Consider the following 13,385-nt stretch of genomic DNA (forward strand, 5'->3'; position numbering starts at 1 on the left):
GTCTGCTTCCATACATTTCACGTGTATAGACTGAAAGTGTAACGTTAAGTCAAGAAGGAGAATCAGACTTTGATGTTAAAAAGCATAAAAACGGTGGTTAATCCAGTATATTAATAAAGATGGTGCAGAAATTCTGATGTGCTCCAGTATGCATTCATGTATGCAGGAGTGTGTCTGGACAGATTGATGCCTTATTCACACAGCAGTGTACTGATCTATCTGACCTGCAGAGCCCACAGCGGTAGAGGTCTATCAACCCAGATGATCAGTTTCCTACAGAGTGGGAGAAAAGGGAATGATATTAAATGGAGGTGAGAAGTGTGGCAAAGAAATATAAAACTCAACAAGATATTTAAGTATTTCCCCTCCATCATATTAAGTAAACAGACAACGATTTGTCACTTCATCAATTCCATTTTGGGGTTTACAGTGGAAAGCACAGCTGTCAGTGCGATCATAATGTAAGAGAAAAGCCATAATCACACAGTGAAATGGAAATTTACAGCCTCATTGTGGAAGACAGACTGTTTAGTTTTTCCCTTTTTTTTCCATGTCCAAAGACACCCTGGGGCTCGCTATGGCTGTCTGTCTCAACAGTGTTGCTACAAGTCTACTGCCTGGAGAAGGAAGGAGGCAGCCCACCCCTGAGCTCACTGTCAGGCTCCTTATTCATTTGGAGCCAGAGCTTAGCCGGTGTCATCGGCAACCAATTAGATCAATAGGTCCTTGAGCAGAATACATAGCCTGGCCTCGGGTCCCTGGTCATTTTCTGGTTCCTCTCCTTTTCTCTCCCTCATTCTGTTTCTGTATATTACGTACTTTATCTCCACTAGATCGCTGTTGATTAGGCTGCACGGGCACTATATACATATTATGTTGACAGTTAATCCATATCGTTGGGTTGTGACGAATGAATGTGTATCTGTACTGCCTAATATCAACAACTGTGAATTGCATCAGTGAAGTGAGGTTGTGCTAATTGCATTACACGTTTCTGACCAGCGAGCCGGGGTCAGGGATGCCAGCGCTCCCAGGTGTGTGGTTTCATGGTCCATGTCTGCAGGCAGAAGACATCCCTCCTAATTAGATGCTTGCATGCTTACCAGTCGAACTCGCTCCAGGGACGGGATGTTGTGTTTGCTTTGGTGCAGTTCACTCCGCTGACACTGCAGGAGAGCAAAAACCAGAGAAACAGCAGTGACTACACCTTCCTCGTTGAACACCTCTCACCGAAACTAGAAAAAATAAAAAAATATATCATTGCTCAACTCAAATGTCAGTTGACTTTCTTTATCGCATCGCCAGCATTTTCTTTTCCCCGACTATAATCTTACATCCGGTTCTTTCAAAGGACACTATGCACACTGTTATCTCATCTATTGACCCGCTGCTCTTGTTTCTGCTATCTGGCCGTCACACTCGCCGAGACTTTGTTTCACCTCATTAAGCCCCCGTTATGGCCCGTTCTCTCACCAGTCCTGTCTTCCCTCTTGCGGGTTGTCCAACAGGACTCGGACGATGTAGAGGAGACAGCTCAGCACTTTCAGAGCAAAGTTAAACATACGCACTCGTAGACCTGAAATTGAAGAATTCAAGTTGTTATAGTGTGAAACATGAAGCGCTGAACATTCTAAAAAGGACCAGTGTGTTGGATTCAGAAGATCTATTAGCGGGATTGTTTGTATAACTATAGAATCACCAAAGGCGATTGTGCTTTTGTTATGTGGGATATTCAGACCTACACACATATATATATATATATATATATATATATATATATATATATATATATATATATATATATATATATATATATATATATATATATATATATATATAAAAAACTGTTTTATATGTTCTGTAGACAGAAACATGAAATTAAGTTCAGGCTTAACATCACCCATTCATTCTATTTCAAGATTACAGCCACCAGAGTCTCTATAGAAGACGTGGTAAGAGGATCATTTTTAGCTGCTCACAAGCTCACTCCACTCTCACTGCTAGATTACAAAAAAAAAATATATATATAAAGATCCTGCACAGTGGTCCTTTGTCAATGTCAATGCTGCTAATACATTACAGCAAGGTAAGCTCTGTAGCGTTCCTTTAAGCAGTGTAATGCGCTGAGTCAGACACAAATTAAACTACAGTTAAATTACAATGGAATCATGGCACATGTGGAAATATAATTTAGCTTAGAGGAATGAAGAATGAACAGCACATGGCACTTGGATAAATGCAGCTAAAAAAAACCAAGTAGTGCTGGATGGTTTATTCTAATTTCAATTATAAAAGGAGGAGTGTGGCTGTTTGTTTGTTTTATCCTGCAGCTAAAAGCAATTCTTGTACTATGCAATATATTTCATTAACATTTTTTTCCAGAACTATTACAAACAACCCCGTGCATGTGGAGTAATGTGAACCTATCAGCCATAATATTATGACCATCTGTCTAAAATTCAATAGATCCAGCTTTTGTTGCTGTAATCAGACTGGAATATTTTGTCATTGTTTGAGATGATGATGATGATGATGATGAATTCAGCAGTGCTGCAGACTTTCACATCTGCCCTTCTTTTGTTGAGCAGCTGGTGTAAATGTCTCTGGGGGCAGGGGGACTGGTGGTTGTGCTCTGTGCTCTGCCACCCTCACCACCTGCTGCAGGTCCTTCTTGTTCCTCTTTACATTTGCTGAACCGCACAGCGCAGCAGTAAGCCAAGAGCTTCAAAACCGTCCTCACCCATTGATACCTGGACTCCTTCACCCATCTATCAGAACCAGCATTAACCTCTGCAGCACTTCAAGCTGCAGTGGCTCAACTGTTGCATCGGAGCATAAAGCCTGGGATTCACTCCCCACATGCATCAATGATCTATACCTCCACATGACCCTGCTACCAGTTGATAGCTTTTCTTATCAAGGATCACTTTCAACAGCAACTGAGCAACAGAAGCCAGGAACAACTCAGTATCGCACCAGTGTGGAGATGCTCTGACCCAGCTGTCTAGACATCACTGTTTGGTTCCTTGTCAAACTCACTCAAATCTTTATATTTGTCCAATTTCCTACTTCTAACAGATCAACTTTGAGGACAAAATGTTTACACAGGGGGGACACAGTGTCACACCAGCAGCTTTCTTGACAAAGGGATGAACTGAGTTGACCAGTTAATGGTCATAATGTTATGACTGAAAGGTATATATGACTATATGTCATGTCCAAAAATAAATCAAGTGATTGTTAAAATGGTCATACAGATGTACAAATGTGTCAAGCAGATTCAACAAAGTTAATAAGGAACTGTTGATGAAACGCAGAGCAAGAATGACAGTGGACGTAATCAAAACACACCTTGTGACTCTGACAGAAACAAACACAGACAGACAGACAGAGAAGCGGCAGACAGAAAAGGTGTGGGCCCTAAGTTTGCGGGTAACTCACTGGATCTTTGGTTTTTGATGAAGAACAGCTTGAGGCGCTCCTTGAAAGTGTTTTCATTGACGTAGAACTCCACCTGCACCCTAAGAGAAGGTGGAACAGATGGACAGCGTCAACGAGTGAGATAATGATTGTACAGGAGACCAAGCTAAGGAGGAACAAGTACACAGGTGGTGCTTCAGTTGACCGCCGAGATAAAATACTTCATTTAGAGAGTTAGGTGTCGAGGAGAAAGAAGAGAGGAAGCAAGTGGAGGTCAGTGAGACAAAAGAAAAGTTACAAAATGAGAAAGATACCAGGTGACATTGATAGAATTGTCAATAGAAAGAGCTATAATGATTATTTGAACAAAAGAAAGTATGGGAATAAGACAGTGGGGCTGGTTGCATTAAATACTAATGGCTTTTGGAGGAAATGGTGTTCCTGCTTGTCGGCCTGCCCATAGGCCCAGACAGCTGCAGTCAGTCTCGTTATCTCCACTGATTAAATATAGAGCAACAAATTACTTCCCTGTGATGTTTCTGCTGAACATGGGAGACCATAATTACTGCTCCTTCTCCCTTCCCATTCTGGCACCCTCCTGTTTGAGGGGGGCACACCACACACACACACACACACACACACACACACACACACACACACACACACACACACACACACACACACACACACACACACACACACACACACCTGGACTGTGCACACACTGGCTGCAAAAGACACACCCGCAGCCAGGTCATTAGTATTATGAGAGCATTCACATGGCCCTCTGACATGGATCCTCATGGAGAGATATGATGAAAACTGACAGAGAAACTCTTCAGACAGCTCTTACACGAGTACAGACACATAATCAGACAGACGGTAGGTTACTGTTTTCCTGTCTGACCACCTCAGGGGAGACTTCTCAGTAGCCCTCCTTTCATCCTATGGAGGAAAGAGTGGATGACTCATGTTGAGGATAAAAAAAAAAAAAAACAGAGAAAAAGCCAGACCCGGCACGCCGTTATACTTCTCACAACACACAGACAGACAGATGAAAGGGAAGCAGAACAACTGCAATCTATTGTCCTGTCTGCAGGGTGAGGAAGAGGAGGTGGTGGTGGCGGCGGCGGTGGCGGTGGGGGGTCTTCCCGGGGTTCCAGAGTGACCCTGTACGAGTAGCCCACATGGTCAAACATGCACATGATAAAACTAAATGCGCACCTTACGAGCAGCCATTGGGGGAGGATGGGGGTGTGTGTTCCAAGGTTACTATGGAAACACAGGATTCATTTTCCTTTCTCTCTCTTTCACATGAGCAGATGTGAGCAAACATATACTTGTGAAGTACGTTCAGCCTCAGGGGCAGATAGCCCCACTGCAAGTTGTCGATGCATCCATTTGCACTCAGCAGATTGCCGATAGCGTGCTTTCGCTCCCCCGGTGACAAAACAGAAGAATGTACAGATATGTACATATCCCCAGACTCAAATGAAGCTCAGGAGGCATGTTATCATACCTTATGGTTGAGAAAATGTATTTGGAAAATTAACTATGAAGATAAAACACGAGGATTTAAAACCTGCATCCATTCATCTTCAATGCCCACAATGTCCGTTAGGGTCATTAACATTGAGCAAAGTGCAGGGTGCAGTCTGAATGAGTTCCCAATCCGTCACACAGTGAACACTGAGAGATACACATGCACACACATACCTGCCAAAATCACTGACTGTGGAAAGGAGCTGGAATCCCCAAAGAAATCCCAAGAAGCCACTGGAACAATGTTTTTCTCTTATCCAACAACGAGCCCTTCTATAAAACAATGGATAAAATAACTACCAGAATGCATTGGATTGGAAAGACTGGCTTGCATTGCCAAAGGAAAAATGGAGGAATTTGTACAACTATGGGAACCATATCTGAACGTTATAGCATCTGGATAATAGAAACATGACACGCAAAAGATTATTGTTTTCTTTCTTGTTATTGTTACTGTTATGTGCATGTTACCTGGTTACGTGTGTACATAGATGTACATATGTGTGTCATTTGGTGCAGGTTTATCAGGTGTGAATGGGTGAGTGTATGGGTGTGGTGTTTGGAGTTATGTTTCGTTTTCACCTTTATTATGAAACTTGAAAACCAATAGAAATGTTTTGGGGAAAAAAACAACAACACTGAGCCAACAGTGTTAATCGCAGCAACATGTGCCAACTCACTTATTACCTCATTAATGGTAACATCTTTATTGCACAAGCGAGTTTAGCTTTCGTCTGCATATTGACGAGCCACTATCAGGAAATCTGGTTGCACTTTGGTGCACCTGCAGTTGTCATAATAATAAAAACATGTTAGTATAAATTGCTTTCTCCATGTGATCCATTTTCTCTCACAGTCCAATAACACGCATTTTGGGTTATTCCAGTGGCTCTAAATTGTGCGTTGGTGTGAATGTGGCTGACTGTGAGGGATTAGCCTGGGATCTTTGTTATCTTTGTTAGCGGGGATCACCATCCTTGAATTTGTTTACAGAGGTACACACGATGGATTACTCAAAGGAAGTAAACGTCTTAATCACCTATGAAGCCATCCTGCTTGCAATGAAACATCTAAATTATGATATCAGGATTATGAAAGAGCAGTAAATCCCCTTTCCCACAGGAATTAGCTGCTCTGATGGAAAACGAGTGCACGTGTTCTAAGTTCCACCACACCAGGTTTCATGTGTTGGCATTTGAGTTGGGTCTGTACAAGAAATAATTGTCCAGTATATGCCAGATCATCGCCCGATAGAAATGATCATTCAGATTTTTTAGTGGTCATGTGCCCCCAACCTGAACCACACTCTGTAGTGGTGCTCAAGTCATAAGGAAAATATACAAGCAATGTCTAACCATGTTGTGTCCCTTTTGAGTTAATGCATTCCCATCAGTCATCGCACTGTGACATATGATCATGACTGTGTTTTTGTCTCTCTGGTGCTAAATATACGGTTTCTTATCTCCTCTTAGTTATTGCCTCTCAACACTTTAGGATGCAATCTTAAATCCTGCCTTCTCTGTGTTTCTTCATTCACCAAAGCCCTCAAAGGCTCTTCAAGCTCTGTGAGAAAAAAAAAACAAAAAGCAGTGATATCCTCTCAGGAGGAGAGAATAATTTCTGAGGTCATTTTGCCCTGGATGTGTATCTCTAAGCAGAAGCTGTTCCACTTGAGTGTACAACAGTGGATGAAGAGTAAAGTGGAAATATAGCCCAATAAATAGTTGAGCGGCAGGAACGATCGAGAGCCAAGAGCTTTAATCTGAGGGGAGGATGGGGAAGGAAAACACATTAGAAACTCATACAGATCATAATTTCAAAACAAAAGACACACGAGCACATCTTAATAGCACCTCTGGGCAATGTCTTATAACAACCCTGAAAGGCCCACTGAAGAGCACAACAAAAATAAATTGTTAGATGATTGAAAAATAGCTTTGAGTCACTGCCGAGCAGAAACATATGCTGCTGAATTAAGGAACCACTGTTGCACTAAACCATATATAACGCTCTCTGAAAGAGAAAGCCCCAAAGCCCTTCTCAACTATTTTATTCAATTTATATGTTTATCAAGTTTAGAGCCAGTGAACGTACTCAATGAATGAATGAATCAATAATTTAATCTTCATTTGTGTCACACCTTTTATGCAGGGTTGTGCTAAATAAACAAGTGAAAAGGTGAGAGGCAAAAATGAAAAATCATTCAAATAATAGATTTAAGTATGAGAATACAAAACATATCGATATAATGTTAAAAATAATAAAGGCAGAGTAAAATCTTTACAACACAATGATTACATAAGAATTTCAATTGCATACATAATTGTAAAATCAATAAATAGGAAGCCAAATTGACTAATAGTTATCAATTCCAAGCCAAGATGAATGGGCTTCAATAAAACTAAACTTTCAGCTTAATTTAACACCTGGAGACAAGACTTTGACATAAACATACATAGAAATGACACATTGTGAAGGGGACAGTAAATATAAAATGCTCTAGGGAGGAGAGGAGGAGAGCGGGAGAGAGAGAGAGAGAGAGAGAGAGAGAGAGAGAGAGAGAGAGAGAGAGAGAGAGAGAGAGAGAGAGAGAGAGAGAGAGAGAGAGAGAGAGAGCGAGCGAGCGAGCGAGCTGTAGATAAATACACACAGACAGATGGACAGACATACAGGAGGGAGCATGCGGAGGAGGGTCTTTGAGAGCTGAAGTTCGTTCTCCTGCTGCTTCCACCCATGCCTGCGCTCCGTAATGACACAGCACTGGCCGTCTAATGACACAGTGGAAGAGACTAAAGAAAACCGAATCTAAGGCTGCACAGCAACACAACACTGGCTCATCACAACCTCTACACTCGGCTCAGAAATAGTAGTCACACCAGTGAAGCAAAAATAAATGAGGCAATTAAGAGGAAAAGAGGAAACTTCTGTCAGTTGTATCAATTTTATTCAGTTTGACTAATAAAAAGGAAACACCAATGGAAGTAAGAATGTGGAGCATCCTTTTGAGAAAGAAATCTATTTTAAGTGTTGAAATGTTAAATATAGATTTGGAGGATACATGAATGCCAATGGGAATTGAATCACACAATTGGTTGATTAAACATATCAAAATAACTGATAATAAATATCTGGAATATTTCTGTGTTCTAAAATTGAAAATGCAGCAGGATATTGAACTCAAATTCAAATCAGAGCCTTGCAAGAACTTCTTCAGATCGATGAGATGAGGTGAGATAAGATGCATTTTTGGAGGAATTCAGTCATCACAGAAGCTCCATGTTACACAAAATAAGAATATTAAAGAATAGAAATTAGTAAATTATGAATATTTTTTAAAAAAGTAGAATTTACAAGAATTTGCAATAAAAACACATTTCATTATATACAAGATAAAATAATAACTAACAAATGACTTAAAGAAAACATTCCCTTACCTCCTTTTAGAAAAGCCTCAAAAATTCATTCCACCACTCTAAAATTCACATTGATCTTCAAATGTTTGACTCAAACTGTGATGCTATAAATATAAGATCAATCAAACACATTGAGCCACATCTGTTTACAAGTGTGACCATTTGTCCTGACTCTCGTAGCCTCCGAGATGGAGTATTGCCTGTTCTTTTTTAATTGTGAACGTATCGATCAATGTTAAAACACTCAAACTGTAAGACTGTGAACTCAGTTTATTAGAAGATAGAAATAAACGTAGACGCGGTCACAGAGACCTGCTGAAGGTCACAACAAGCATCGGGTGATCTAAGTGACAGGATGGATAATGCCAGACAGGTCTGCAAATTGCATAAAAAAACAACAAAAAACAAAAAAAAACAGCTTCTGATGTACATTGATTTTCCCCACACAATCATCACTGGAAAATAGTCAGAAAAAGATCCAGTGTGCTAAAATCTATTGTTGATGTCAGAGGATGGAGGGGGGTGGGGGCGGGAGGCTTGGCGGTTGGGGGGGGTTTGACACTGTTTGGAGATAACTTTATGGACACAACACACTTTACATGATCCTTCACGTTCACCCATTCACTCACACACCAGTGTTGTTGGCTGCATTGTAATATGTTCACTAGGCGCAACGTGTGTAACAACAAATAATGCAATAATGGCCAATAACGTAATACTTTCCAATAACGTAATACTTTCCAATAATGTAATACTTTCCAATAACGTAATACTTTCCAATAATGTAATAATTTGGCTGCATCAATGTAATAAAGCCCATAACATATTAACTTGCCAATAGTGATTAAAGATATTTGATCCATTATTCTAGTAACTGCTGCCAATAATGTAATAATACTTTTATTATTTATTTCTTGAAACTAATTTGCAGGTTTTGTTAGCTGACGAAAAATGGGCATAGTTGTCATAGTCATTATTACATTACTGGCAAGTTATGACTTTATCAGCTTTATTCCATTCAGAATGAGTGACAGTATTACGTTATTGGTTGTTACAAGATGAGTTTGAGAAGGACAAGGTGAGATGGGGGACTGACGCTCCAATCTTGGGATTGGTAAAAGGCCCGCTCTTCCTACTGAGCCACAGCCGCCCCAGCAACCCACTACCGCTCATAACATGCATAATACCAACTGTGCACAAAGAACATATTGTGCCAGGAGCAGCTGAGACCACCCGAGCTGACAGGTTTCTTGAACATGATGATGAGTATTCCCAGTCACAAAATCCCAATTTAACAAAGCAAGTTCACGTTCATCATGAAAGTGCTGCCTACAAGACGTGTGTGTTTTGTCAACATGGAACGAGCTCTATGAGTGATTTCTCCTTCACCTCGTTGACACCCATCACATGAAAATGAACGTAGTTATAAAACACATCGGCTGTCGCAAAGTTGCTGTCATCTGAACCTTTTCAGATGGTTGAGCTTATGAGCATATCATAGATATTGAAATCTGCCACCCTGCGGAGAAACTCATTTCAGACACTTATCGCTGCACAGTAATTCTTTGGGTCATAACCCAAAGTTCATGACTATAAGTGACAGTGGGGATGTGTACAGACTGATCAGTTAACACAGAGGCTTGCCTGACAGCTCATCTCCCTCTTCATAACAACCGTCCATTACAGTGAACATATTATTGCAGCAGCCTGTCCGAATCAGCAGTCAGTCTCGCCATCGGCGTCCATTTCTGCAAAAACACTCAGCATGAAAACTGCTGGGGAAAATCAGGCTAAATCTACAGTTTGCTCATCTTTAGAGCAGCTTGGCTGTGTCTGCGGTGCACAGGGACAGTACCACGGAGGAGACAGCAGCATACCAATAGCCTACATGCAAAGAGGACCAATCCACTTTATTAGGCTGATTTTAATGAGGCATTTATTGAATTCAATTTGGCTATCATAACATCTGCAGGACTTCTTTGATCAGACCAAATTTTAATTGTGTGTAGCCTTGATCTGAATCTGCAGCCTTTATTATTGGTGCGGAGTGAAGTGGTGCACTCCACTCTATCGTCTGTGCCTTTTCATTCAGTCTGCCAGGAAAATAAATGAGTTGCATCCATTTCAAATGGAGATGACGACTATAAACATTGCAACGAGTAAAACCTTGACATGGATATACCCTGCCCTTTCATTGGCTCCAGCCTCTGCTGCCCAGTGCTTAACGGAGCAGGTATTGTGGATATATGGAGGAAATTAGCAGTCGAAGGAGGTGTGGCATTAAGGAGATCGAGTTGGAGCTGCTGGCCTATCAAACACAAGCTATAATAGAGATTTATATCCTTCTTTCAAGCAACCAAAGGAAATAAATAGAATAAATGTAAACATATCTTAACTGAGCTGTTCAATGTAATAGTTTGTTCTATCTTAAACCTTTTAAGGTGATTGAAAGTATTTATGTAAAGAACTGATTTACAGTTGCTGTATTTCAATAAGGTGCTTCTATACAATGATAGAGAAACAATGAAAACTATCCTTCTCAACTGGCTTTGGATGAATGGATGAATGTGAGATTCCTCACGACAAAACGCAAAAAGAAAAGGATGTACCATAACAATATAAACAGAGTATAATGAAGAATGGAGGAAATCCAGCAGGATAACATGAGGAAAGTAAATTGCCCATCACCCTGGGGCTCTTGTAATAACTTAGGAGAGGCAAGGTGTACTCTGCTTCGGTCAACCAATGGTCGACAGGACAGCTTGTCCCTGACCCAGATACGCAACCATTACACGCATTAGACAGTGTTGATGGCAGGTAGAAAAGGATAAAGAAGAAGAAGAAATGAGATTGTGTGTACATATCCCAGCAAAAGAAAAACACATTTCTGGTGATACAAGCACAGTATTCTCCCCTTAAAACTTACAATAAAAGAGTTCATGCTGACAAATCAGTCTGAGAAATTTTAAATTTTTTTGATACTGTCTTTTAAAACCACTTTAACACTTAGAAACAAGGCAGTGATTTCATAAAACTCCGATTATATCTGTGGTCTCCAAGAAGTCTATTCTTCTTCTTGTTTCTCTATCTCTGTGTAACGAAGGGGAAAAGATTCAGTCTATTCTATGACCTATTATCATTCATGTATGCTTTTTTTCCTCAGAGTCTAATGATCACTCTCCTTCTCTCTGACCTGCATGAGACGCAGCAGGAAAGAAGCAAAGAAGCAGCTTTCATTCCAAGAACTACGTCATTTATTCCGCAGTATATTGGCCATATGAAGGCATGTAGCCTTCTCAGTGAACCATTTTCTAAACAACCCCTGGGTTCCCATGGATTAAAACTTTCCATGCGTCGTAAATGGAAGTGCTCTGCCACAGCTGTCTGATGTCACCCACTTTGCCTCGCCCTTTCCTGAGATGAGCGTTCAATATCCATGAGACATTAGAGTACTACTCTTTGTGTAAACTGAAGTCGGAACAAAGCATTTTACTTGCAGTCAGTTATTCCGTCTTCAAATATTGAATCCTAGGAAAGTCCCACATGAGATCATCACTTACTTGTGTTCTCCAGAAAAGCAGAGCATTCACTCCCCCCGTTAGTGAAACTAAATATCAGTCAATATAATACACACCCGTATTAAAAGTCATGTGATGACATCTTATCTTCCCGTCCCTTAAGATTAGACGAGCCCCAGATATGCAGAGACATTTAGCATCTGATTAAATCACTGTGAGATGCAAATCTCCCTCACAGTGGTCTTCAAATACCTCCTCTGAGGCTGATGTGTGGTGCGAAAACACTGAAACACGAGAGAGGAATCAACTATATTGCCTGTCCTTGGGGTCTCTGGGACTTTATGGATTTGAGAGGCAACTCCTGTGGCGTATTAGGCTAACACAGTTTCGGAATAAGGGAACCACAATCAGCAAACAACTGTGTTTGTGATCCCCCAAAACAGCAGCAGCACAGCAGCACATTGCCCCCACTTGGGTGCTTCTGGGCCTTTCAGCCACATCGAACCCAACAAGAGCCCAAAAGTGGTCAGACACATGCCAGTCAGCCTCACGGCTGTGTTAGTATCCACAGCAGGGGGGCTCTTCAGTGTTGACAGAGCCCATCTCAAACTGAAAGTGGGGAATTCAATGTCCAGCTTGTTAATGCCCCACGGCAGAGAAAAAAGAAACACGATGATGACTATCAGAAGTGAACCTTTCACTGACCCTCTTCTTCCTATGGAGAATTATGAAAATCAAACAATTTATTGAGCAACTAATAAACATAAAACATAGATTGTCTTTAGCCTAAATTTGCATGGGAATCTTGCATAGTATTAATGAATGAACTACCTTACATAAGGTATAATTGTGACTCTGCACCGATATTGCTCATTCAGATTTTCCGCTGTGTTTTCTCTGTACTCTACGCAGTGTTGACACAAAGTGAGCAGCGGCAAAAATTCGCAGGCGGTGTCTTCCAATCTGCCTCCATGGCCTCTCTTTTGTTCTGAAAGAAGACCCCTCTTTAATGTTAAGCCCTATAAGCACCCTTGCGTCTTTGCTAGTTGTAATTAGGATGTCATTTTAGGGAGATTTTTCTTTTTAATTAATAGGGAGAGACATTTATTAGATGTGACGCTTTGGTTTTGTCAGGCCACCACACTCTGTACCCCGAGCTCTCCGTTATGCAGAATCCCTCCAATTAATTTTCCAACTGCTTCGTTTTAAGTTGACTTTCCTCAAGTTGTTTACTAAAAGTAGTCTGTAAGAGACACATGAGAGGTGCACCGGCTCTGCCTTTGTCATTCTCTCTTCTGCGTTCTGACAAACATAACTTTTCCTCAGACTTCGTGTTGCTCGTAACCGTATTTCTTCTTTCTTCTACATGTAAAACACATTTCTGGACGATGAAACGCTTTCTAAACTGTCAAACGAGGAGAGTCGGATGAGTTCCAGGAGCCTCAAGAAAGGACTGTGGCATCCACCTCTCTGCCAAGTCACTGCATAGTAA

The 13,385-nt window shown here is 40.9% G+C and overlaps 1 protein-coding gene across 1 annotated transcript in view; it reads right to left on the reverse strand.

Moving 5' to 3' along the window:
- kcnt2b (potassium sodium-activated channel subfamily T member 2b) overlaps positions 1–13,385 on the reverse strand; it is a gene marked incomplete at its 5' end in the record, with an annotated part of 42,839 nt that overhangs the window by 25,632 nt on the left and 3,822 nt on the right. Inside the window, 3 exons of the mRNA XM_080487244.1 lie at positions 225–273; positions 1,474–1,576; positions 3,442–3,521. Coding sequence (XP_080343370.1) covers positions 225–273; positions 1,474–1,576; positions 3,442–3,521 — 232 coding nt within the window. The remainder of the gene's footprint in view (positions 1–224; positions 274–1,473; positions 1,577–3,441; positions 3,522–13,385) is intronic.

The sequence above is a fragment of the Lipophrys pholis genome (assembly GCF_963383615.2).
Source record: "Lipophrys pholis genome assembly, chromosome: 19".
In the NCBI taxonomy this organism is placed as follows: Eukaryota; Metazoa; Chordata; class Actinopteri; order Blenniiformes; family Blenniidae; genus Lipophrys; species Lipophrys pholis.